Source organism: Mastacembelus armatus, chromosome 13 (assembly GCF_900324485.2).
Source record: "Mastacembelus armatus chromosome 13, fMasArm1.2, whole genome shotgun sequence".
NCBI classification, from domain to species: domain Eukaryota; kingdom Metazoa; phylum Chordata; class Actinopteri; order Synbranchiformes; family Mastacembelidae; genus Mastacembelus; species Mastacembelus armatus.
Window position 1 is genome coordinate 5562597 of NC_046645.1, and position 27510 is coordinate 5590106.

The following is a 27510-nucleotide window of genomic DNA, read 5'->3' on the forward strand; positions in this document are numbered from 1 at the left end:
CAGGGTTTATTGCAAATGGGCATGGGGAAGTGGAAGGTGGGGTGGAGGGTGGTGTTTAAGGGTACTGCTTAACATCAGCGCAAGGGTAACAGTCTCTTTGGGACACTGGCAAGGGGAGTGGGGGGGTTAGTTCCTCCTTCCAAACATCTGGTTCCTGATAAAGATCAACAATTGAGAATGCATCTCGCTAATTAAGGCCCTCACAGCATCACAGACATCTTAAGATAGCCAATCAACTGCTGGTCCCAGAGCGGCGCTATAGCAACAAGCAAGTTCACAGATGCTCACACTGTGCCTGGAGGGAAAGGACAAGGGGGTTTCGGGTCCGCGTGTGTGTTTGGATATGCATGTGTGTGGGGGTAGGTTTGGGGAGGGCATCTTACACAAAGGAGTAGGATGGTTATAAAACCTTTGAAAAATCACTTTAGAACCAAATGTGCAGCTGCTTATCCTCTTGTCCTTTAAGTTTCACACACATGGCATTGTCAGGCAGTGGCCTAATGAACCTGACTCACCATCCATAAAAGGGGCTCAATGGCTGAAGGTTTTTGAAGTGTAATCTGTAGCAGACTAATAGTTACTAGTTTCAGTCATTAATATGTCTTATCCACTGGACTGGATATTTAAATTATTTAATGCTCGACTGCAAAAAAGGCATTTGGGTGGTTTAGACGATCACTTTCAACTGTTTTTGGAACATTTTGAGGGGAAAAAAAAATCACAATATGTAGTAAAAGATTACACAAAGGATCCATCCATCATCTGCCACTTATCCTGGTACATCCAGGGTTGTGGGCAGGCGGGGCTGGGGCCAATCCCAGCTGACAATAGGCACGAGGCAGAGTACACCCAGTACAGATCAACAGTCAATCACAGACAAGCACTCACCCACCTTCAAACCTGTAGACAATTTAGTGTTGCTAATTCAGCATAGGTCAGAAGTTGTATTAACTTATATCAAGCAGGAAACTCTATTTTTCATAAAGTGAGTTATCCAGAATCTTTTTCACAACTCTTGCATTTAGAAAAACACTGTTGCAATAGCAACATTTGAGAAAAGGTGTGAGATTGAACTGGTAGCAGATTGAAGCAGCATTAGTGGGCTGAGGTGGGAGCAGAATTCACCAGTAGATGGAGCCGGGATAGAGTAGTTCCAGCTCTACAAAGTGTCTTATCAGACAGGCACGACACTGCTGACAGCTTATGTTCATATAAGTTATGGGTCCTCATTGAGCAAGGCAGACAAACTGAGCATTCACTCCAATGAAATACGCAGTGCACTTTAAAAAAAAATATGAAAGCATTTCACCTCCCTCTTCCCTTGCCTATCTTTTACCTCATTCCCCTCCTTCTTTTTCTCAATCTCTTCTCTGCCTTGCCTTTGATTCATGGCATGGAGCATTGGCATATTCATAATCAAATGGACCTGACACTCCACATCCTCCCTCAGTGGGAACGTCGACGGCTGCGGCAGGAACTTTACACTCAGCCGTCACTCCTAATCAGCAGCTCACAAGACCAGGCTCTGACACCATCCATCAGCCCTTCTCTCTCTAGACTCGGTTCTCTTTCTTTCTTTCTTTCTTTCTTTCTTTCTTTCTTTCTTTCTTTTTTCTTTCTTTCTCCTTCTTTTTTCTTTCTCTTTTTCTTTCCCTATATTGTCTCATCCTTCCTTGTGCTTCTCACCATCTCTTTTTTTCCTCCTCAGTCTACTCCATCTTGACTTGAAGCTTGAGAGTGACAGGGGGTGAAAGCAGGAGATGGAATGTCAGAGTCAGAGCAGGGCTCCGGTGGAGGACCCGAATCACCATTGATTTGTTGCCTTATTGAAATAAGAATAAGAAACAGGCTGAAGATTCAATACACACCAAAAATGTAAATTTGTGTGGCCCATTTAAAAAAACAAAAAACTTGTGTGTGTGTGTGTGTGTGTGAGAGACGGGCTGACAGGCCTTGCGGCCTATTGGGACCCCTCACCCCTGCCCCTCCCTCTTCTCCTCCCCCTAGTTCTCCCTTCACTACCCCTCCAACCCCCGCTCCTCCCCCATCCCGCCCCTCTCAGCACAGCGATATCATTATTACCCGTGTCTGGCCCTTGATCAGTAATGTCAACATCTTTCATATTGACGAATGTGCTGTCTGCCCGCATTGTGCACAGAATGGTTTACAGCCCAGCAGTGGACATGAATCACTCCTCTGCCACGCACCCACACATACACACAAACACGCACACACACGGACATGTATCTGACAACACACAAATATACACTAAGCACGTACGATCACACTCACATTCAGTGGACATGCCTGTAAGCACGCACACATACAAATGTATTACAAATAACATTCTTCTCTCTCACAGACATACATATATTTTCTCTTTCACGTACACTGACGGCAATTAATCAGCTCTGGCCACCATGCAGCACATAGTTTACCATTCATGCACAAACATAGACACACACAAAGCAACTAACAAGTACACGTATCTCCTCTGAGAGTATCTGATGAAAGTAAACGTTCAGCTTCATTAGCAGATTGACTGCAGTCCTTAATCCCGTGTGTGTGTGTGTGTTCATGTCCATGTATATTTATTTACTGTACATGTATATGTGTGTTTGTAAGAGAGCAAGAGTTGTATAACTCATAAAAAGTTTTACACCAGCTCTCCATGAATGGGATATACTGTTTCTTTGTTTTATAGCAAAGTTATGAATCAATATCACATGTACTTGTCATACACATATACTGGGGATTTGACCTTGTGATGCATGAATCATTGATGAACATCATAATAAGAATTCACTCAATACATGTTTCACTTCATTTCACCTGGTATAATGCCAGTAAACAAGGTTCATCAATCAAACAAGATATGATCAAATCTGAATAAAATATATCGGTTATATCTTCAGTAAGAAGCAGCTAAGTACATTCTAATCAAATCTTTTAATATTTGGCATTTGTACTTAATGTAAAGACAAATACAGCAAATAGAAAAATGTACCGTGTGGTGCTATGATTAAGTTGTTGTTTAAAACATCTGCCCTTCCATATACTGATCTAAATTATTCATTTTGCTTGCTGCATCTTATTAAATTCTGTAATCAGAAACTAAAAGAAAAGCGTGTGATGATGTTCTGCACTGTAATTGCGAGGCTATCCACAGTATCTGCATTGTAAATATCCACTGGGTCTGTTACTGGGTCTTAAATTCAGTTTAAGTCTCTGTTTTGACCCAAGTGACATAATCTTGAAAAGTGATACAGCCTTCAGAACCAATAAAGCTCAAATGTGGGTTAGGGTTGGGGCTGGTAGTATTGTAAAGTGTTTGACTTTCCGATGCTAAACTAGAATTCATTTTGTTTAAAGCCCAACTGTTAACACCTCACTCTCTCCTTCCACTCCTCTGTCTCCTCAGATGTCAGCTATTGAGAACATGGCAGAGAAGCTGGAGACATTTGGTTCCTTGAAGCCAGAGTCTGGTGACTTGCTGCGCTCTGTCCCCTCCATGTTTGACTTCAGAGCTCCACCCTCTGCACTTCCAGAGACGCTGCTGCGCAAGGGCAAAGAGCGCTACACCTGCAGGTAGCTACAGCAACTGGTTTGGCATGTATTATTGTAGTTTTTAGCTTTTATGTTGATCATACATTTTTTCTTTGTCTGTCCTAAGTGTTTCTTTTTATGTTTATTTGGAATATTAGATATCACAGATATTCTTAGATCTTAGATTACTACAAAAACAGTTAGAGCATACTTTAAACATTTTTTTAAATTCTTTTATAGATATTGTGGGAAAATATTCCCACGCTCTGCCAACCTGACCCGGCACCTCAGGACTCATACAGGAGAGCAACCATATAGGTAAGAATATAAAGAATCACGTTCACAATATGCGCTGTCTATTTGAGCAGTGCATGTATGTTAAAGTGGTTTGTAGGTGGTAAGTTTTGACTTGTGTTACAAAGAAAGAGAGAACAGCAATATGTCAGCTGAGTATCGTTCTCCTCCCTAACCTTATGCCACCATTCCTCCATCTACCCCCCACACTGCCAAGAACACACGCTGTCCACACTAAGCACATTACCATCTAGTCAAGAATCAAATTTGTGCAATAGCATATTTACACCCTGTAAAGAACCTTTTTTTTTTTAGGGTGAAAGATGTGAACAGGCAGAGGGAAAGACAAAGAAATGCAGCTCATTTGTTAACAGCACATGGATGTTTTCCCAGGGCATTCTTGTCTACAGTTAAAACAGAGTTTATGTATGTTTTCTTATGCCGTAAAAGCCTGGAATAATTATCCTGCTGCTAAATAATTTGCCCAATGAAAAATGGTGTTCTCTGAATGGTAAAGGGGGGAGGATATGGGTGGGGGAAAAGAGCAGAGGAGATGGGAAAAGAGGAAGTTTGGTGAAAAAGTGGGGTGATGAGCACTACAGGCAGATGTCCAGCCTCGGCAGCTGTGGTCATTTCTCTCCTGTGTAGTGGTGGGACTAAAAGTGATCTGAAAGCATACTGGCTACTTGCTGTGTCAAATACATCTTTTGCCAATTTAAAAGGTTATCACAAAAATGTGTTCTTTTCTTTTCAGGAATCACAGCAATAATGTTAGTAATCTTAATCACTTCAGGTTTTCAGTTGTGTCTGAGACAAAAGCACAGTACAACAGCAGTTCAGCATACAAGTAAAAAATAAATTGTGTGCTACGTTGGGATAATGAGTAAGCACTGGATAGCACTGCTCAGCTTTGTAGTTACTAAGGTAGAGGAATGTTGGCCCAAAGATTGGAGAGTTCTTGTTGACCACAGGGGGAGAGAGAAAGACAGGACTCTGCTGCCCCAGAACGATAGCCTGCACTGCACACGCTGGCATACCATTAAAGATCACTGCTGTTTATTGTAATTTTTTTGTGGAGATAACCGGGGGGGTTCCTGAGGGACAGCCAATCGAGCGAGCTAATTCCACCAGAAGAAAAGATGTAATCTTCTCGTATAATTTTGCATGAAGAAACTTGGCAAGCGGCTCTAAATTTGCAGGGCTAGAACCAAATCTGTTGCGTGCTTATTTTGTGAGAGAAGAATGCAATTTTATTGGGCTGGCTAGAGATAAGAGGCAGAGCTGTTTCACCTTAAACAAGCTCCTCCATCATGTCTAGGAGTGTGGGACTGCTGGGACTGTCTGTTTGTGTGTGTAAATGTGTGTCCTAAATTATGCATCTCATTATGTTTCCCACAGAACAGACCACACATTCCTGATTCATTATGCAGTACATTTGTACATTTGTAAGACTCGCAGCTTGTGTGTATTTTACTGTCCTTTTTTTAAATTTCATAATTGTTTAAGTAAAAGGTTCTCTCTTCCTGCAGGTGTAAATATTGTGACCGTTCCTTCAGCATCTCTTCCAACCTGCAGCGTCACATTCGCAACATCCACAACAAGGAGAAGCCCTTTAAGTGCCACTTGTGTGACCGTTGCTTCGGTCAGCAGACCAACCTGGACCGTCACCTCAAGAAGCATGAGAATGGCAACCTGTCAGGTGAGGACCAGAGAGTGAACATTCACTTTTGGGTTGTAGATCGTTGAAATGTTATTAGAAATCAAAATTACTGATGTGTTTTCTATGGTTTCAAGCATTTTTCTTTTTTCTTTCAATATTTTATTAGAGAAAATGGAAGCTAGTTTGCTGATTTGTGAGTTGTATAAATTCTTGTGCTGAATATAAATTATAATTTACTCAAGATTGGAAACAATTTTAGAATCAGAGAAATTAAATAATATAAATCTGTCATCAACCTCTGAAGCAACACAAAATAATTTTTGAATAGGCTGTTTTCCTCACCAGCGCAGCTTATAGGTTGCATCATTCTAACTCAGCAGAGCGAGCAGGGACACCTGGCCTGCGGCCGAAAGCAACAGTCCTCAGAGGAGGTTTCCACTTAATCAGACACAATTCAAATGCAAAATAAATTGTCTGCCAAGTTTTCACTTTGCAGCATCAAACAATGTATTCCCAGCCTTCAGCACATTCTGACTATAAATTGCGTCTCTTTGAGATGTAACTGCACACACTGTATTTTGTGACAAATTTTGTGCCACTAAGGGTTTTCCTATAGATAAATAATAGAAACCCAAAACCTTTTAAACCTCACAGGCATTTTGGAAAGGCCATCATTACAATTACATTTTGTGTGGCCACATGCTGTGACATAACTTTATTGGAAATTGTAGTCAAGATCTTCTGGTCTCCAAACATATCAAATAATTTATGGAGACTTTATTGGATATGTGCAATGGGTTTACCATTACACTGCTGGGATAAACCGGAATGAATATTTTACTCACATCAATAAGGAACTGTAACTATCAGACACAGGTAATGCACTGCATCACAGATAATAGAAAGATAAAGATAATATGATATATTTTCTGCAGGCACTGCAATGTCATCTCCTCAGTCTGAACTGGACAGTGGCAGTGCCATATTGGATGACAAAGAAGATTCATATTTCAATGAAATAAGAAATTTCATCAGCAACACAGGCCAGAACCAGACATCCCCAGACCCATCTGAGGAAGGGTAAGTGTTGTTGTATGTGTTCATTTTTAAGACCCTGTCATTTCTTTTCCTTGTACATGAAACAATACATCCTAATCTAAACTAAACTATTGTATTGTGAACTCTGGCAGTAATTGTGGCTTTATAACCATCATTGAACTTAAAAAGGACTTCAGTAGGTATGAATAATGGGTCAGCTGCTATCAGCCAATTTTAAACTTGTATTTTCATACCACCCAGCCAGGCTTTGTTAATAATCACATCAAGCTCAGGGGTCTGGATTAGAGAGCAATCATCTGTGATGACATTTAAGATAATCACAGGTTTTGGAAACACGCAAAAGCTCTTTATATCAGTTGCCTTTTGGCCACACGTACGAACCGATATCTGTGTGCATGCAACTTCGTCTGAGTATTATGCAGATAAATTCTGAAAGCTGTGATCAGATTGGATAGCAGTTTAGAGGTTTGCTCAGGTCTCTGAGTTCGGTTTCACGTGTCTCACGTTGTTGTGATCACAGGGGGAGATTGTAAGGCCCTGATAGAGATCTCACAGACTGGTGTATGATTGTGCAGAAGGCCTGTGAGTGCAAGACCGGGTGGTAGAGCATCAGAGGGGCGGGGAGAGGGACGAGGGGGAGTTCAGCACATCTGGAATCAACATGTCTGCCTGCAGGAAGAGGGTAGATGGGGTGGGGTCAAAGGGTCGGCCCGTGTTTCCTTTCAAAGTGCTGTGCTCCTGACTACTTCTGATAGATACTTTATCCCAAGCAAATTACCACATTTGAAAGTGTAATTAGCGAATCTGTTTTCTTAATCACAGAGCTCTCACTCTCTCTTTTTTAAGCTAGTCTGCTCAGCCCTGCAACCTCAAAACAGCACCAATGCCAACTTGTCAGCCTTTAAACTGCCTATCCTAAAGGGAGTTTTGCTGGAAGCAGAATATTATTATTAGCTGGTGATAAAATAAAAAACATTATGTAGGTTCTGTATGTGCTAAAGTATAATCTGGAATAATTCGCTCTTCTGCAGTCACTGGACGCTCAAATGCATCTCTTTCTAATCCAGTTTAGGTATCCTGTTTATTCTCTAAGTATCTTATAATCATGTGGTGATGTGCTTGATGTGTTTTGTTTCCTATCTATTTACTCAGTCCTCATCTCTGAATCCTTTGTGCAAAAAATGGCATTTTTGGGAGCTGACGAAAGACGTCCCAGAGTGCAATTAGTGAATCAGTCTTAATGTGGTTCCAGATGATTTACCAAATGGTGGTTTCCTGTGGTGCTGAGACAGAGGGACAGATTAAGACTCAGGCAGTTTGGATAGCTGGCCCTGTCTCCCTCCTCAGGGATATAGGAATGGGCTGGTTGGCAACACTCTCATAACTCTCCCACCAAATGGGGCTGTCAGATAAATATTTTGCCTATTAGATGAATACGAGATAGTAGAAAAAATAAACAAAGAGAGAGGCAGAGCACTACAGTTAAGTGCTGCAATGATCAACCCAGTGCTGCTGTGCCCAGAGGGGCCTCAAGGCCTCGATGACAAACGGGATTCCGGCTCTGCTCAATCCCAGCTGCCATGTCCTGCTTCAGATCCACTTCTCTGTGCCCCCTATCCCATATGCTCCATTGTTTTTGTATACATACTGTGGAGAATGAAATCGCACAGCATTGACTTGGAAACAAAAAAAAGACAAATGCATGTTACTATTTAAAAAAACAGTAATTCTTTTTGATTGCTCCATAATGATCATATTCTTAGCATAAGTGAGTTTATTTCTAAAACGTACAGCTAATAAGATGGATGTCACTGTCATTTATTCTCCCTTAATAGTGTCCATTACTTTATTGAACTGTATCGATCTAATCAATGTCACTGCTATCCAGGTTAAATGGCGGTGTATTTGAAGAAGAGAAGCCACTTATGGCCAGCCATGGGTCTCGGGACCTAGAAGACGAAGAAGTGGAGGAGCTTGGTGCTGATGAAGAAGAAGCCGAAGACACTACCAACACTTCTGGGAAACCAGGAGGCGAGGTGCTTCCCAGTAACCTTAGCGAAGATGTTATACAAGATGAAATGGATTTCACTGGGCCAAATGACTTGAACCTCAACTGCAAAACCTCTCCTAGGAGGTAAGTTCATACAGAGACACACAACTTGAAAATAGTTTTACATTATGTAGATGATGATGTGCTCAAAAGTGTCTTGATAATGACATTTTATGTATCTGCTTGATTTTCAGGTATAAGGATGAGGAGGATCAAAGCAGCTATTCAGCTTTGGATCATATTCGACACTTTTCAGGATTGCGCAAGCTGGAAGAGAGTGAGCTGAGTGACGGAGATGGAGATGAGGATGATGGGTCATTTGGCTCCCCCTCTCTGACTGAGGCGGTCAAACAGCCACTCTTTAGGAAATCTAAGTCTCAGGTGAAAGAAACATTTTTTAACGCATATATATATATATATATATATATATATATATTTTAAGGCTTGAGGACAGAGGGTGTCATATGATTATGCTGCTTTGTGAAAATGGGATTTACAAATAAAAATTGACCTGACTTAATTTGACAGCCCATAAGCGCGTGTCTGTTTACCTATATTTTAACACGGACCATTTATCGCTTCTTCCCACAGGCATATGCCATGATGCTGTCTCTGGCTGAAAAGGACTCTCTCCACCCAGCTACTCACACCCCAGCCACCATGTGGCACAGTCTGGCACGGGCTGCTGCTGAATCCAGCGCAATCCAGTCCCTCAGCCACGTATGATGACACCCCCTTTTGTGTTTTCCCATTCACCTCTCAATCCCCAACCCTGACCTATGGCACTGGGAGCCCATTACATGGGCTATCTGCAGGGCCCCTCATCATCCACAGAGTGACTGCTGAGCAGAACCATGGCCCATCTGACTGCTGAGTGCAGCGCCTTACACACCAAGCAAGGTTACTGTCAATACAGTGCCCACCCAAGTCCCAGCCCAAGAAAACCTCCAACAGATAAAGAGCAAAATGTCCTTCTGAGACCTTAAAATTGATTTCTTACAATAACACCAACCAGGATGTGGTGAAAATAATAATTCTAAAGTAATAATAGCTGTATTTATTCTGCTGAATTTCTATGTTTTGCACAGCAAAGGCAGCTGGTGGACAAGGAAGATGGATGTGCTGAAGTATGATAGCTAGACTGCATTTATTGCCCAGCACGTACAAAGCAGGAAGAACATTTTACACTGAGAGGCAGAGTTTGGTTGTATGTCTAAGACAGCCAGTTTCAAATTAGTATGCTTCACTGTGCATAAAGCATAAAAACCCCTCTCATCAGACAAAAAGTATCTTTAAAATCCATTACAAGAATTTCCTTTAACCTCCCAGAGATCCACAGGTGTTTTTCATAAATACATGTACTTGATGTTAAAAATGAAGGGTGGAGTGAGCAACCTCAGATCAAATGAAAACCGCTCCATGTAAGGACAGTGCTAGCAGCACTGTAACATCACCGAAGTCACTGAAGAACAAATAAAAAAAAAAAAAAGTAAGTCAGACTGAAATCAGGCCAGTTTCCCATCTGCATTTTGATAGTTGCGTGTGTCTGCACAATCACAGCACTGTACACAACCGTTCTCCACTGCACTCCATTCCGCCCGCCTGCGCTATCTGTGAAAGGTTATTAATAGATTGTCTTTTTAGTGGAAGAGAAGAAAACACTTTTTTTTACTGAGAAAAGTAGACAGTGCTAAAGTTAATTGTTGTTCTGTAAAGGGCATATGTCTTTTTCAAAACCCTTGAATCCTTCCTAGTCAGCCAACAATACCACTAAATAGCCTGATTGCTAGTCGTTAGCTACTCCATGCTCGTGTGTCTTTCATTTTTAGACAATCATGATTTTGTTTTCATTTTTTGTTGGTGTTGTTGGTGTTATTTGCTGTTGTATGTTGAGAATTGTATTTATTTCTTGGCAAACTGTAGTTTGTTTACTGAATAGCACTGCTCTTAGCCCAGGTGATGGGGAGATTCCTCACTGGGCCTATCCCAGAGTTCAATGGGGTTTGTAGATTACATTTGAGTGCCGGATAGTATTAAACATACAATTCACTCCTTATTCTTCTAATGAAACCGGTTGATGAATAGATATTACTTAGGTTTTTTTTCTATGACAATTTAATGATTCAATTGTAAAAAATTAAAAATGTTATAAAGAATGAATAATAAAAAAGCCAGGTATAATTTCTTCATAAACGCATGATTGGTCTGGTAAGATCTGTATCTGACATTTTCTACGGTTGTCTGCAAGCTTGTGTGACGTTCAGTTCATGTTAATCCCTTGTGCCAAACTTATGATAAATAACAGATTACTTTCATTTATTCTCCCGTTTTGAGGGACCTGATTTTTTTTGTTTGTTTTTGTTGTTGTTTTGTTTATAATCAACTTTAAAAAGTAATCAGCAAGTTGAGGTACTTTGTTTTAATGCTTTTTACAATGTAACTGTTATGCATTTCAATTCAATACTGTGGGAAGAACAACTAAGAAATAAAGGACTCCAATGTGGTTTGACATGTCTCCATTTCTTTCTTTTTCTTAAACATTTTACGCACCCTTGATCCTCCATCTCTCTCACACCTCCCCACTCTATATAATCCTTCTGCCTGCCCATCACGTTGGCCCAAACAGAGATTTATACTAAGAGACATGAGTCAGAAAACCACCTGGCAGTTTCTTCTGGCGCTCCCATGGCCTCCAAGCGTGAGGGAGAGCCTGAACTCTGTTCCTCTTTTTTCTCCAGGCTTTGGCTCACAAGAGAAAAGGCTGAAGAGAGCTTGAATGTGGTAGTGGGAGCGGAGGCAGGAATGTGTCCTCTTTATTTGTGTCTGTTTGTTGGGCATGATGGATGAGGTGGGTAGACGTGATGACCTGGCTCATCGCTCAAACGCTCAATAAGAGTCCCATCCTGCTACAGGCCTCCCCATCCGGCACCCCCCTCTGTCACTGCTGCCAGCCGACGTGGGCGGACATTGTGGCTGGGAGGGTTGGAGGTTCAGCAGCTCCATTGTCCAGCTAGTAGCTAGGGTGGGGGGTTGCAGAATTGGGCATGACAGTGAAGATGGCTGGCGCTGACACTCCACATTTACAGTGCTCTTGGCACCCTAATGGATGGGGTGTTTTCTTAGGGCCTGTTGTCACCCCTCAGGGCACCATGGGGTGTCCAGCTTTGATGAGGTCACAGGGGGTCGTGCAGTGTTGATGAGGTCAGAATGGGTCGTCCAGCTTTGATGAGGTCAGCTGCAATGATGGTAGTGATGGTAGTGCAGGCCAGGGCCATAATGGAGTGGCAGTGATAATGGGCCTGTGTTTTGCCACATATACTGTTGTGCACTAATCTGAGCCTCTATGTTATGAGACATTGTCAGTAGTCATGCAACAGAATCAATTTTTGTAGGATTTCAAAAATTAGTATGTACAGCAAGTCTTTTTTTGTCCACTGAAAATAAACAGTGAAGCTGTGAAATCTGACATATCATCACTTTTTAAGTTAATGATATAGTGGCCTAATGATATGGTGGCCTTTTTTAGCACAGTTTCCTATGCACAAGTTCAACAGATACAACATTAGCCTTAATTTATTAATAGCATTTATTTGGAGTCTTGCTTCTTCTTAACATTTGGCATTCATCTTAATTGCTTTGTTTTGGCTCTACACTAACTCATAAAGCAAAGATCTGTCTCTTTAGCTGCTTAATGTTCCACTAAGTTCACCAGTTAGTCACTGTGTCTGAGCTGTTAGATTTCTTACTGAAAACTTTGGCCTGCTGCATCAAACTGCTCTGCAGACTCTAATATAGCTGATAGGAAATGCAGATTCAGATGTAAATTGCACCCCCTTTCAAATTGAATATAGTTTTCTGATCCATCGTTATTGAGAAAACATCCATTATAGTGGCTTTAGCTACAGTTGGTATAATGTATCATGTTATTAATCTGTTATAGCCTTTAAGACTACTGCTCGAAAATGACAACCAAAGTAAATAGTTTTTCTCTGCATCTACAAGGTTTACATGGATAATATTGGTATCGTAGTAAAAGTGAGACTTTGGTGTTTATTGCACATTTAAATATATATTCCACTGGGTAAGAGCAAATAAATATGGAACAAAAGTTGTGGATTTCATTTGAGTCTAAATCAGATATGAATTAATTTTGAATATGCCCTCTGTAATTATGCTCTTGCAGCCTAAAAAAAACAAGCATAAAAACAACATCTGACTGACATCTGTGCCAAGAGTGATGCTAATAAATAAAACCAGAGAAAAGTCATAAAGCTTTTAGTTGAGAAATGTCTAGGCACAATCCAATTGGGCCAAATTGTCTTTCTTTTTCATTCATTTCTATTCATTTTCTTGCTAGCCACACCTGATTTTGATGTGCAAAATAAAAATAGTTCAAAGAATTGCAGACATACAGAACAGCCCCTGTAGTTCTACTGTGCGCTCTGAGAGGTCGCAGTATTGCTTCCTGTTACGCGCCACTCGCTGGGCATTGCGCAGAAGGACAGCTCCAGAGCCCATTGGCCGATTTGCATGATTGACACCTCTTTTGAAAGCTTGCAGCCTATAGAAACGAAGAATAGCCTCTAATTTCAAATAGGCAGTAAACCTCAACGATCACAGGAGGCAAATGACGTCGACAAACGAAATGACGCACAAGCCAACCCCCCACTTAGAGCGCTATCCAAAGCGGAAATGTCCATGGATTCTCGTCGGAATTATTTCAGTGTAACACAAACAATGGCGTACTCAATAGCAGAAGCTTTGTTTATATAAAAACAACAACAGAAAACAGCAAAGGTAAAAAAAAATTCATAATCATCGCTTCATAATATGACACTTACCTCTGCAGTTCCTTGGCCTGTCAGTGAGTTTTAGTGGTAGATAAGAATCTGCTGAGTGTTAGCTTCAAACGGTGCATGTCGCATTAGCATGTGTTTTACAGGATGTAATGATTTAATTTGGGATCATATTTTAGGTCTTGTACCTTTATTTCACTGCTTGTTGTTTGAATTGTGTTTTGTTTTCCTACAATTGGTTTGTAGCTTTTAGCGGACTTTGTGCTGGTTCTGTGGATATATAGTATGTGTTGCTACAAGTGTCGTAAAAACACAGCTGCCCCTGGGCCTAACTTGAGAATGAAGGTATTTCATGATATATCTGTGATTAAATACAGTGAAAAATATAGATTTATTCTCTATTGGCACATACAGATTCTGTAGGGGCAATAATATCTAGGAGCAATGGTTCAACAAGCTGTTAAACATAAATTATACCATGACTTTAGGAACTAACTTTGAAACCACCTTCAGTGACCACGCCCCCATTGCAGTTCAAATTGCCCATGTAATTGCATCACCTACGCAAAGATCTTCCCCCAGGCAAAAGTCTAAAAGCACGTCTTTTGAAGAAACAGCAAAATATTCTGAATACACAGCAGTGTGTATCATGTCATTGTGTGTGGCAGTGGGATGGCTTGATTTGATCAGCATTGATTAGCACATGCCAATGTCACCCATGTATCGCTGTACTTAATCAACACGTTGGGATGAGTTATTGCTATCATTAACCCACAGCTTCTCATAAAAGGCTGAGTGTGTATTGAAATGTGGCTGCCAGAGCCTGGGATGAGTGTGTGTGTGTGTGTCAAAGGGGTTGGATCCCCAAGCTGCTGTTTCCCTGAAGTGTGTGTATGTGGTCGGGTGGGCACTGTGGGCAGCACTTGGAGCCACTCAACTAATGGGGCAGCTGGCACAGCCTCAGAATCCATCAGGTCTCATTACAGCTCCTGTTCATCCAGTTCTCTTTTTCTTTCTTCCCCTCTTTTATTCTCTCCTCGCTCCAAGCCTGCCTTCCTTTCATCTGACACACCCTGTGTGGCATGTACCTGCCCTGCTCTCCTCACTGTAACATACATCACACCCCCAGAGAGAGGCCATCACAGCTGGCAGCTCTCACGCTGATTGACTTGGCACCCGAGCTGACTCAGACGCCAGGGGAAGCATTTTCGGAGAGGGAGTTGTGGATGGGCGTTGGAGTGTAGCCTTTAAGGAGTAATGGGGGCTGAGGGGGTTGTTATGGAGTGGTACTTGTTAGCAGTTGTTTGTTGTGTTGACAATAAGGGGAGCACCTCATCTGTTGGTGTCCTCTTATTTATATATGTATATATATATATATATATATGTGTGTGTGTGTGTGTGTGTGTGTGTGTGTGTGTGTGTGCGCGCACACAGGGCAAATGATTGCAGGCCAGTCAGACTCTCCTCTTTCCTCACCCTTTTTCTTCTTCTCTGCTATTTTCTTCTTGTCTTTTCATCACCCCTGCCCTCTCCCTCTTAGAAACCAGCAGAGCTTAAGGTTGTGGTTTCATTATACTGTTTGTTTTTCTCCCTGGAGGCTATGGGTCATTAGTGTTATTGATGGACACTCAGCACAGTCCCAGAGAACAGACTAGGACAGAGCTGAGCAGTTGTGCACATGGTTTTAATATGACGAGTCTAATCAGAACAGGCATGGTGGCAGAACGGCTTACAGTCTGGTAATGAAATCATCCCTTTCTTTTCTCATGTGTAGATTAAAAGGTAGCTCATCAGGTCATCAGCTCCATGTTGGATGGAGTGGGTATATCAGTTTAGGGCTTTGGCAGTGTTGGAGTAATCTATAAATACTCCTCAGTATCACTTTATTATGTTAATTACATTACACCATAAGCCCCTCATTCATGTGTAATTATCCCACTAGACCTAGAGACATGGGTTCAGATGTTCCATGCTCTTTTCTGTATTGAGCGCCATCCAGTGGTAGAAATATCTATCTACACCTGCCTGCAGCTCCATTAAGGTTAAAACATTTCACCAACAACAGAAAAACAAAATATTCTTCTATTGTTTCTCATAAGAAGTAATAGTAAGATCATTTCTGCTAAATCTCACACATCCAATTTTAGTTCAGGCTTACCAGTCAGCCAAGCAACTAAACCAAAGATACCCTCTTTACACCACACAGAGTGTGCCTTCCAGAGTGTGGGAGAGTTCCTTGATAAACATCTTTTTACAGCCTCAACATTTAACATTTATTTTTCCAGGCAACAACCGAACAAATGGTGCAGGACGTGTTGAAATGATTTCCCCTTCATTCTTTTATCTGAGTCGACAGCTTTGTCAGCTGGAGTTCAAAACACTGTGGCCCTCTGGGAGCTCTGGTTCAACGCAGAGGGGCAGAAATTATCTCTGGGATTTCAAGCTAGTGCAGTAAAGTGATAGAATCTCTTGCAAAGAGTGCCGCATGCTTAATTACAGTGAAAAAGTACCCAAGATGTGATCTTACCTGTTACGGACTATTTCATCGCCAGTTTTGTACACCCTTTTCTCTCTCCCTTACTCCTGATAAGCCAGCAAGTCCACAACACTGGACATTATTTTTCTGAAAGCGTTTTAGCACAAAGAGCATTTTTGTTCATGTACTTGTAATAAAACAAAAGTGGCTTTTGAGGTGCACAGGTCAATTCAAATAAACCAAAATAATGTCTGAATCACCTCCTGCTACATGAGCATTTTAAATCAAAAAAGAAAATTGCTCCATTCTAAGTCACATTTGGAGGGACAATCCAGTGCAGTGGCCACCCAGAGCTCAGTGGATGGATGGCCTCTGTGGGCCTGTTTGACTGGAAACAGGTGTGTGTCATCTGAAGATGAAGGCCCAGCCGATAAACATTATTGGAGAACATCTGCTGCTTGTCACAACATAGGTCGAGCTTGAGCCCCCCCGCCCCTATCTATCAGCCACACCGGAGAGTGGGTGTTGGGGGAGGACTCCGTCCTCAGCTGCTGGACCCATTCACCCATCACTCACCCCCAGGATGCTGGAATTGGTGGGGGGTGGGGGAGAGCATGTTTGGTCCAGGCACCTGCCTGCCTCTGCTGGGCCACATTTGCCTTTGGCCGAAAGAAGAGAAAATGCTCCAGTACACTTGAAAAATGTCTAGGGGATGTATCCCCACCTGCAGAGGCACAGGCCCATACACACACTTAAAACTATAGTGTACATTGGTCAGGACCCTCCCACATCCCCTCACTTCCTACACTGACTTTAACAGTCCACACTTCCCTGGGAGAAGTCTGGTAGTAGCCCAGGACAAAAACACACACTGAGCTGTACACCCAGGATCCCACAGGTCCCTATGACAGCTGGAAACTCTCCTCTCTCCCTGCTCTTCTACCTCTATACCACACTGCACCATTCAGTGATCACAGCAATCATTACCATGCAATGCTGCAGTCAAACAAAATGCCCACAATTGTTTTTGTTATTTATTTGATTCATGGCTCTTTTTGGCTTTGTTTTAGTTAAAACACAACCACAGAAAATAAACACGTCATGGAGGAAAAAAGATGGGCTGATACAGTAAAAACTGGATCTATCAAATCTATACAAACAAACATAACAATATAGCACCACTGGCAGGCCATGCAATGTGTAGTGATACAGGACTTATCTTGTGGTACAAAATGCTTCTGATACTGTACAACTATAGACATTTGTGCAGGTAGTGAAGAAAAAGTACTACCATCAATTTTATCATTGACTCCCAAACTTTGTATCAGCTGCTGATTGAATAAACACAGATCTGAAAGAAGTGCTATGCATGCAGGTTTTGCCTGCAGCATTTTGTGACCAGCACACAGCAATGCAATAAGAAAACCCATGATCACTGGACCATCACATTCCATACAGTCATACTGATATAACTTCTGACAATAACCTCACAGACATTTGTAAAAGGCAGGTGTATGGACAGTAAAATAAGTTATTGAATAGTGATCCTATAAATTCCAAACAAATCTGTTTGATGAATAATCTGTAAACCAAGAAACCAGTGGTCTGAGCTGCTTTGCATGTTGTTAGTAGAGGGTTGGTAATTTAGTTTTTATTATTTACAGAGGTAATTGAACTTCACTCTGACAAAGACATATCAGACATAAATTATTATTCAAAGCTGAGTACATATATTTTAAAATATGTTCATCAGAGATTTTCATGAAACATTCCTTTTCAACATTTCTGGCCTTTCTGCTGGACCACATGTTTGTAGGTCACATGCCTGCATTTCTTGTATATGTGGATAGTGGAGTTTTACTTTTTTTTAGAGTATGTATATAAGTCACCCATATATTTCAAAATGTGTTTGTAACAATCTGTGTCAATGTCAGACTGGAAAGCAAATGAACCACCTCCAATCACAAATGTGATGCAGGTAATTTATGTGTTGGTATGAAATTTGTATATGTCTGGACTTCAGATCTTAGACAGACTCTTCAGATGCAGCTCCACTGGTTGAATCTCTACAGGCTCAGTGATGGAGTGTCAGTTTCTGACAGTGTACAGAGTACTAGTTTCACAAAAACATTTTTAATACTAATATCACCTTAACCTAGATGGTCTTAGTTCACTGAGCCAAGCCCTGTGTTTGAACACCCAGTTAGGAGTGTGCACCTCTGCTTGGGTTATGTGGTTCTGCTGCCTGCTCTTCTCTTTCTTTGGGACACAGAGAAGTTCAGCAGTCCTGGTGTTTGGTGTAGCAGTGCTGAAAAGGAAAAAAAAACAAGAAGACATCCACACAATTTGAAAATCAAAAGCAAATGTTCTGGCGTTTTTGGAAGTAAAGTAACTCCCGTGTGCTTTGCTTTGAGGAGGTAAAATGAAGACAGCTTCAAGCCCGGCTCCATGCTGGGTGCAGATTAAAATAACTGTCAGGAGACAGGAGCAGCTATTGGGGAAGACAGGGTGACACATAGAGTGATGGGGCTCAGCCTCTCACACTTCATGACACAGTATTTCACTAAAGCTGGTTCAACTTTACAGCCCATGACCCTGAGTGTGTGTGTCCGTTTTGTTTTAGCTTGACACTCCTAGTCCTGTGTGTGTGTGTTTGTGGTTAGGGTGGTGGGGGGTAACAACAGCTTAGGTTTACCTTCACTACAGGTGGGACCCAGCCAGGTGATTGGGCACAGACATCGCCCAGTCAGCCCATCACAGCGGGCCCTCTGGGAACACTTGCATGGCAGGGAGCAGTCAGGGCCAAATCGCTCTCCACCACAGTCTGAATGAGGAAAGACAGAGTGGATGGAAGGGACATATTTTAAAAAAAGAAAAAAAACATTCTGCATGATAGGCACATCTGATTTCCTGCTAACTAAATGGTAACATCTATTTTGGATTTATGTTGGTCATAGTTTCCCTCAAGGCATCATGATGGTGCAGTGGTTAGCACTGTCGCCTCATACCAAGGTGGTTCTGGGTTTAAGCATGTGGCCAACCAAGGCCTTTCTGTGTGGACTTTCCATGTGTTCTTCCCACAAACCAAAGACATTCAGGTTAGAATAATTGGTGACTCTAACTTGCCCATAGGTGCATGTGAATTTGAATGTTTGGCTGTCTTTGTGTCAGCCCTGTGTTGGACTGGCAGTCTGTCCAGTGTCAGCTCAGACTGGCTCCAGCACCTTCATCCATGACCCTTTGCAGGATAAGTGAATAGAGAGTTAATGGATGGATAGACAGGTTCCCTTGAGATGATATCTACCGTTTTCACATTTCTGTCCTGTCCTTCCTGGGGGGCAGAGGCACTGTCCGGTTGATGGGTCACACAAGGCCTCACCAAAACAGTCACATGATTGTTGACAGTTCGATCCAAAGCTGCCAGCTTCACACCCTGACAACAACAAAACACAGGCACAGATATATTCAGTTGTATTACTATAGTTATGATATGGGTCATCATATCATTATCATTATCATTATCATTAACTATCATTATCTTTATGCATTACTATACATAACCCTCTTCCATATATATTCCCTGAAGGATGGACTATGGGTGAACCTTGGCTTTAAATGGGAAATGGTACAGTAGAAATAGAAACATTTACTATGTTAAGTGCACATTGGCAATAGCATTATCTACACCAGGTAACAGGACAAGAACTTTTATTAATCCAGAGTGCTTTCATTTTTTTTCTATTTATCTATTTATCTAGTCAAATGCAAGACAAGATAAGTTTAAACTTTCAAAATGTGATAATGAAAATGCACTTTTATATTCTACATGTTAAAATGCAAAACCACACACAAGTGACTGTCCACCATCACATATTTAAGGCACAAACTCACCCACAAGTGCATATAGTTAAGAAAAATATTCACTCACTTTTATAAGTGCATTGACAGATAAGAACATTTTCTCATGCTGACAGACACAACACACAAAACTGAAAGAGCCAGGTCTGTCTCTGTCTCTGGAGCCCATGGCCGCCTTACAGCGGCTTTGCATTGCTCAGTCATATCTCCTGCTGGGACTGAAGTGGCCATTTAGGCACTCAAACTGCAGCTGAGAGCCTCGTGAGCAGGCAGGAGGGCACAGGGATGGAACAGGAACGCATTAAGCTGTTGGGGAACACCTGTCTCTCATCACATAACCAGCCTGCCTGCTTACCTACTTACTAGCCTGTCTGTGTGCCTGCCAGAACACACTGAGAATATTGGGGGAAACCCCCTATGCATTCATGTAATATCTGGTCATGTAGCAGTTACAGCTGTACATCCAGGTGGCTGCATTTAATGAGCATAAGCTTGTGACTGTGACCTAGACAGTGTTTCTGTCTTCACGGTGCTGCTGAACTGTAAGTTAAGAAAATGTTAACATGTAGTTTAACAGATTTTAGTTGATAATTCATCTTTAGACATCAGTCATATATATACTCACGTCCTTGACACTGTACCCCATAGTAGCCTGGTGGACACACACATTGACCTGTCACATGGTCACATGTCTGACCCACCTTACAGTTACAGGTATGGGCACAGTTCACACCAAAGAATCCAGAGGGGCACTCTGAAGAAACACACAAAACAGGTTCAGGTTAAGGTTGCTTCTCTCAGGGTACGATTAAAAGTGGTCATGTTCTTATGTTGTGCCAAGGTTCATTCAAGTCACCTATCATCTATTACACTAAAGGAAAAAGCACATCTATTTCAGTTAGACCACTTACAGTTTACCACCAAATTCCTTTTCTTATAATAAGTAATGTTTGCATACTGTGTTGACAGGAGTGTCCATAGTATCCTGCAGTACAGTTGCAGGTGCCAGTGAAACGATCACAGGTCCCGTTGTTGTGGCATGGACAGTCTTCTGCACAGTCCGGCCCATATTTTCCCTGTGGACATGCTACATACACACTCATATGAACTGGATTGCAAATTTTCAGCTAACATGTTAGTCATATTCAATTATTCATACTCAGTTGTACCTGTGTCACAGTGAGGTCCAGTCCAGCCCAGACCACACTTACAAGATCCATCTAGAGGGTCACACAGACCTCCATCTTGACAGCTGCATGTATTTCTGCACTGCAGGCCGTAGCGGCCCCTAGGACATGCTGAAGAAACATTGAGAAAACATCAAATCGAGACAAGAAATACAAGGCCTTCAGCTCTACTCAGCAATCTGTGTAACACACAGATAGCACAGTGTAGTGTGTGCCCTGTCTAGCTGTCTCATTCACACACACACATACATATATACGAGATTACACGATCCACATTCATGTTTATTTAAGCAACAGCTCATTAAAAGGATGGCAAAGTAGTCTAATTTGGCACTGATATAAAAGAATAATCATGCTTCTTTGGGTAATTTAGATTGGGAGCACAATAAGCAAGCTGTCTTTGATTTCCCTGTTTATTTATTTGCTTCCTTGCCAAATTCAGCGACACGGAACACAGAGAACGAGCTACTTATAGGTTTCTGTAAACATTCAACAAGAGGAACATAAGAGGTGGTATGTCCAAGTGCATGCGTTAGGCTAAAGAAGAGAACATTTAGCGTATACAGCACTGGAAAGCCCCACTTACAATCCTGCTGAATTGCTGATAAAGGGAGCGATTAAGAAAACCCAACTCTGTCTCTCTTTCCCGGGAAAACAGCCCTGTAATCATCAGAGGCCTCACACTGAGGAAATGGAGAATTTGTTACTTAAATATACAGTGAGAAATGTTGAAAATACACTCTCATTTTAGTGGTTGTTTCTCACTTTACAGTTTGGGCTCCTATTTCTGAACTCATTAGGGCCAGTGGTTCCCACTGATGCATGTCAGGCTCAGTGGTGACTCTTTGTATACTCAAGAGAATGGTAAAGGATACAAGGCTAAATATAAACCATGTTTGATATCTGTGATACGGTTTTACTAAAAGTTAAACAATGAGTTGCCTCTTATGATTAAGCAAATGGTAAATGGTAAATTCTTGACTTAAAAAAGTTTTTTAAATGTCAGGATTCATTCAGATGATTGGATGGCAGACATAATGCAGATAAATTGTATTTATGCTGTAGCCTTTTTATTTCCCAACTCTTTAACGTTTATTTGCTAATCCCTGTGTTTACTAGTGATCATAGCTTGATAACATTCATGGTAACAGTTCAGGTAAACTTTGAAATTGTTATGTGATATTATAAACACTATGGACTGGTGTGCCATAGCTCTGTAAAGTTACAGTACCTTGATGGCAGGACTCTCCTGTTCTACCAGGGGCACACATACATGTCCCCGTCACTGGGTGGCACAGCCCTCCTTCCCCACAGGAGCACAGCTTAGCACAGTCCTTCCCATAGTACCCACTCAGACACCCTGAAGGACAAAAAAATCAAAAAGATATGAAGACAAATATCCTACTGTCATAGGCTTTGTGGGTTCCCTTGGTCATGGCCCATTGAAACTTTCCAATACAATTTGTAGGCTGAATTGACCAACGTCCCTAAAACACTAAAACTAGCACTAACACTAACTAACGAACTAATAAAGGGAGTGCAGGAAGACATATCTTTTTCTTAGTGGAGTTCAAACAGGTGCTAAGTTTCTTAACTTACTTGAGCTGCAGTCAGCTCCAATGAAGCCAGGAGGACAGTGACAGGCCCCAGTCCTGGAGTCACAGCGGCCACCATTGATGCAGCTGCATCTGAACTTACAATGCGGCCCAAATGTCCCCGCGCGACATCCTGGAGGTAACAACAGTGAGAGGAAGGAACAAGACGAAAAGAGGAGGGGAGGTCATTGTTGTTATGTTGTTTAAGTACTTGATCAAGGTTTTTAGGTTTAGGTTATTGTACTTGCAGAGTGAAGCTGACAGGATAGCAGAACAATCTTGCTTATATGCTGTTTTACTGTTGACAGTCATTAAACCCACACCCATAATGACAGATGAAAAAAACTGTGACAATGTCCAGATTGACTTTTATCACAGCTATTACAGTACATGACCTTTTGACTTCAGGGGGATTCTGTTGTACTTCAAGTATTTCCCACCCAACTTCCACTTTAACTAAAAGCATATTGATCCATAATCATGAGTACACTTACGCCGCTCACACCGAGGTCCATAGTAACCAGGTAAGCAGCTGCATTTTCCTGTCACAGGATGGCACTGCTCTTGGTCTCCTGAACACTGGCACAGTTGGCTGCAGTTTTGCCCGAACATGCCAGCAGGACAGGCTGAGATGAAACCAGAAATAAGAAAAGAATGTCACGGATCAACAACACCTGGGCTATTTGTTGAAATGTAGTTAAAGGTGGGAGCATAATTCATGAGAAATTTTCTTTAACAATTTGATGATAGGTCAGTGACACCTCACTCCACCATAAGTGAGTCAAAAATGACTTCTATTAAAATGAGTGGCTTTGATTAATAAATAATACATATACAATACAATACAACAATACAATAAGTATTTTAGGTACACTAGGGTAAAACTAAAGCGGTTTAATACAAAAGCAATAAATCTTCCCTTCATGGTGATTAAAATGTTGATGTTGTTTACATCATCAAATACTTAAGTGGTTAACTTTTCAAATATTAGTCTATTATTCTAGCCAATCTATTAAGTTACGTAGTTGTTTTCACAGTTCTTTCACATCTATAGTAATGTCAGAAAGGTAATTTGAGCTACATACATTTTTTTTAAAGTAACTAATGTACAATGTAATGTTAAGGATTTTTTTTTCTGAGATAATAGTAGTACATTAAGTAGTACATTTTTGTAACAAAATATTGCAAAAAACTGCTGAGTATGTTTCTGAAATGAATGTTACAGTAAATATAGTTGCTCTGATTAGATATTAATTTATGGGTTTAGTTAGTTGTCAGGTTTTTCCATAGACACTGTGTAGTATCTGGATATAGATGTTACATTAAAATGAAAAGGAACAAATTCATAATGCTCTTAAAATACAGCTGTCTGTTTTTGATAATATATACATAGTTTTTACACCATAAATGAATGAATAAATGAATGAAGGCTGAAAACTGAAACTGCAGCACATATGTTAAATCATTACATTGTACAGCAATGCATAGTTTTGGTTAAATGAAGACAGCAGTTAGAGCCTTAAACATGCACATATGAACAAAGACAAATGGCACTTCCCTTTCCTTTCTCAGGTTACCCTGTGAACATGGGACATTCAGTATTTACTGGCAACAAAAACAAAACTCTCAACAACTTTCCCTGGTGCCCAAACCCAGATGGACATTCTTTCACACACTCTTTGCATACATGCTTATACGCTCATCACAATAATGAATGGAGTCCACAGACAATCAGTCATAGCAAACAAGATGAATCTGTGAACCGAATATGTTTTGGGGTGAGACTGCAGCACTCAGCTACTCAGTCAGGCAGCAGCAGGCAGCGTGGGGGACAGATAAGAAAGGACTCCAGACTAAAGAGGCAATTACGGCGCTGTCATTATGCATGTCTGCCTTCCAAAAGCCCTTATCCGCCGCCGAGGAGACAAAAACAATGCCTTCTGTTTTACTTGGCAACCAGTGTGTAACATTTATCAGATGTCTGGGGAGTGTGTGAGGAGAGGAAGGGAGCTGAGGTGGTGAGGGGTAGAAGAAGTGGTGAAGTGGCTGTGTAGTGAAGCTGCTCATATGAAGTCCAACAGGCCTTGGTCTAAATAATGAAAAATTGGCATAAAGTCCTGTGACAATGAGGTTTCAGTGCCGGTGTAGAACGCATTTCCTGGCATGGAATAAATGATCATCTTTCCCAAGAGGACTGGTGAAAAAGAAAATGTAATTAACAGTAACACAAGGATTCCTGGTGATCCTATCAATCCCATGATGCCTTTCCATCCTGGTGGGAGTGGTGCATAAACAGTGTTTCTATCAACAAGCTTTAAAAACAGCTTTGCATAAAGGACATTTGTGGGATACCACTTAAAAGTGTTGAAAAGTGTGTGTGTGTGTGTGTGTGTGTGTGTTTTTTTTTTTTTACATGAAAATCCTCATATTTTTATTTTGATTTTTTTGTTTGTTTTACAAGGATATATTTTCCTGTTATTCTTACATGTCTCACAGCCAGGCCCTGTGAGTCCAGCTGGGCACCCACAACTCCCCGTCTCATGGTGACAGGACACCCCAGCCTGGCACTGGCACCGCTGGGCGCAGGAAGGACCGTAGGACCCTGCTGGGCATGCTGAGAGTCCACATACAAGTGCAAGCACATACAGTCAGTTTATCCTCATGTTCAAAGCACCTCTGTTGCCAGTTTCTCTCAGTTGCAATTTCCTCACTTACGTTTGTCACACCTGGCTCCTCTCCAGCCTGGCTCACACACACAGCGGCCTGTCACATGGTGGCAACCTGAACTATGAACACAGTCACACCTCTGCTCGCAGCCCTCTCCAAAGAATCCCTTAGAACAGGCTTCAAACAAAACAAGCAAGCGTTCATGAAACATTAGAGTCTGAGAGCAAAGCATTTTAAAATGTTCAGTTTTTATGTTTATTTTCCCAAGGCTAATTGCACAAAATGCATTGACACAGCAAGGTTTATGACTCCAGGAGAAAGTAAAGCATGTTTGCTTTGTTAGTACTTTACAGAAATGTTACCAAATGAAGCAGAGATCCAAGGTGAGAGAAAGGCTGCACTTCTTGTTTTTTAAAAGTCCTCGGCAGGGACACTGCTACATATGTTGTATCTTTTAATCTGACAGGTGAGAAAAACCTTAAAATGTGTGTAGTGTGCCAATCAAAAACCAAAACTTCGTAAATAAAAATGAATATGCTGATGTGAAGCTCAGGAAGTCACCTGACTGACAGTTCTCTCCTATCCAACCAGGCTGACACACACATCTTCCTGTTACTCTGTCACATCTCCCTTCATATGTACAGCTGCAGGTCTGGGTGCAGTTCTCTCCATAGTGTGCTTCCTCGCACTCTAGGATAGATGGAATGGAAACCTCAGATTGAAATTACATACAGTTCTGTTTCTCAGAAATGCAAAAGGGGTTTACAAGACATTAGGTGACAGTTGGACAAAAAGTTTCACCAAGAAAACAGGAGTTAGGACTTACCTAACTCACAGGCTGCTCCAGTCCACCCAGGTGGGCACGAGCACTGGCCAGTCATACGGTCACAGGAGCCTCCATTTTGACACAGACATTGCCCAGAGCAGTGTTCCCCATATTGTCCTGCAGGACAGGCTATTCCCATACATATTTAAAAATAGCAGACAGTTAAATGAAATCTATGAGATCTTAAATGAAAAAACAATGAAGATATTTTTGCATGTCATGGGTACAGAACTTCCATTAATTCCTAACAAGTACTGATTATGAGAATACAATACTATCCAACTCACTATCATGTATCAATTGGCCAAGTCTGCTAATTAAAACAGCATGAACTATCAAGCAGGAGTCTCATTACTGCGGCCCTGTGGTTGTTATCAGAGATGCAGTCCAGCAAGTGTGTTCCTTTAAGGAGGTATCAGCAAATCCTTTACCATCTTTATTCATTGTCATTCTATGGGAATGAGTGATGAGCTACTTACCCAGTTGGCAGCTGACTCCAGTCCATCCGGCCACACAGCTGCATCGCCCTGTGACGTGGTCACACCTGGCTCCGTTGTGACACTCACAGGTCTGATTGCACTGCTCTCCAAAATGACCCTCTGGGCATTCTGCCCACACAAACCACACACACAACCAGGAACACAAACATTATAGCATAATATACACGATTACACACCCAATAAACATTCATTTTTAGCTTTAAATGCACTACAGATACATCCACTATAAGACCAGAAGGCTTAAGGATGTTTTACAGCATTAGGGTTTTTAGCACACACATTTAATGTTCTCCTGAATGATGAAAGTCTAAGATGACATTTGGAGTCTTAAGAAAGAGGAAAATGCGCTAATGACAGAGATGCATCATTAAGTCATGCTAGTGGCTTTCTGCTGACTCTGGCTCTGGTAGTCAGAACCACAAAATGGCTGTGGCAAGAGGAAAGTCTTGAATAAGACTTCAGAATAACAGACTAAGGACTTCAGTGGGCATTTCACTGGATTCATTAAAACAGCAGCATGAAATCTTGAAGAAAGTTTAGCATGAGATTGGGTAGCTACTAAAAAGACTCTTCCAAGTTATGTTCTCCCTTTCCTAATGTTGATCGCTATAAACACGTGGGTGCATTTATCCAGAATAGACCTAAATTAAAGTGCGTATGCCAGGGGGCACTGCTGTCTTCCCTCCTTTCTCCACCCTTATGCATCCCTAAAAACTCTCATTATAGAGATAATTGTTCACAAACACATCATAGTTGTGTTTAAGGAGAGGATGTCGTGATGAGCTGCAGTGAGGGCCTCCCTCACACCCCATTTTAATGATGTGGCTTCCATTACCCAGAATGCAGTGTGGTCCTGCCCAGCCGGCGGCACACAGACAGGCTCCTGTGATGTGGTGGCAGCGGGCACCATTCCTGCACTCGCACATCTGGCCACAGTCAAGACCGTAAAAGCCGTCCGGGCACACTGTGGGCCAAGATAAAACATCCGACTGGTTA

At 41.6% G+C, this 27510-nt stretch overlaps 2 protein-coding genes across 19 annotated transcripts in view; one reads left to right on the forward strand and one right to left on the reverse strand.

Annotated features, from left to right (window-relative positions):
- The window catches only part of mecom (MDS1 and EVI1 complex locus), a 127175-nt gene extending 116063 nt beyond the window's left edge, over nucleotides 1-11112 (forward strand). For all 15 annotated transcript variants that reach the window (XM_026332508.1, XM_026332562.1, XM_026332516.1 and 12 more), the window contains 7 exons: nucleotides 3422-3588; nucleotides 3787-3864; nucleotides 5370-5539; nucleotides 6436-6580; nucleotides 8448-8693; nucleotides 8804-8990; nucleotides 9201-11112. In XM_026332508.1, the coding sequence (XP_026188293.1) occupies nucleotides 3422-3588; nucleotides 3787-3864; nucleotides 5370-5539; nucleotides 6436-6580; nucleotides 8448-8693; nucleotides 8804-8990; nucleotides 9201-9335 (1128 nt within the window). In that variant the 3' untranslated portion in view covers nucleotides 9336-11112. The remainder of the gene's footprint in view (nucleotides 1-3421; nucleotides 3589-3786; nucleotides 3865-5369; nucleotides 5540-6435; nucleotides 6581-8447; nucleotides 8694-8803; nucleotides 8991-9200) is intronic.
- A 5822-nt stretch (nucleotides 11113-16934) lies between these two features.
- egfem1 (EGF-like and EMI domain containing 1) overlaps nucleotides 16935-27510 on the reverse strand; it is a 43914-nt gene continuing 33338 nt past the window's right edge. For all 4 annotated transcript variants that reach the window (XM_026294791.1, XM_026294781.1, XM_026294771.1 and 1 more), the window contains 15 exons: nucleotides 27350-27478; nucleotides 26494-26622; nucleotides 26015-26143; nucleotides 25750-25878; nucleotides 25237-25365; nucleotides 25007-25135; nucleotides 23016-23147; nucleotides 22526-22654; nucleotides 22158-22286; nucleotides 20909-21037; nucleotides 20698-20826; nucleotides 20365-20493; nucleotides 19186-19314; nucleotides 18577-18705; nucleotides 16935-18189 (listed from right to left, as the gene is read on the reverse strand). In XM_026294791.1, the coding sequence (XP_026150576.1) occupies nucleotides 18110-18189; nucleotides 18577-18705; nucleotides 19186-19314; nucleotides 20365-20493; nucleotides 20698-20826; nucleotides 20909-21037; nucleotides 22158-22286; nucleotides 22526-22654; nucleotides 23016-23147; nucleotides 25007-25135; nucleotides 25237-25365; nucleotides 25750-25878; nucleotides 26015-26143; nucleotides 26494-26622; nucleotides 27350-27478 (1889 nt within the window). In that variant the 3' untranslated portion in view covers nucleotides 16935-18109. The remainder of the gene's footprint in view (nucleotides 18190-18576; nucleotides 18706-19185; nucleotides 19315-20364; nucleotides 20494-20697; nucleotides 20827-20908; nucleotides 21038-22157; nucleotides 22287-22525; nucleotides 22655-23015; nucleotides 23148-25006; nucleotides 25136-25236; nucleotides 25366-25749; nucleotides 25879-26014; nucleotides 26144-26493; nucleotides 26623-27349; nucleotides 27479-27510) is intronic.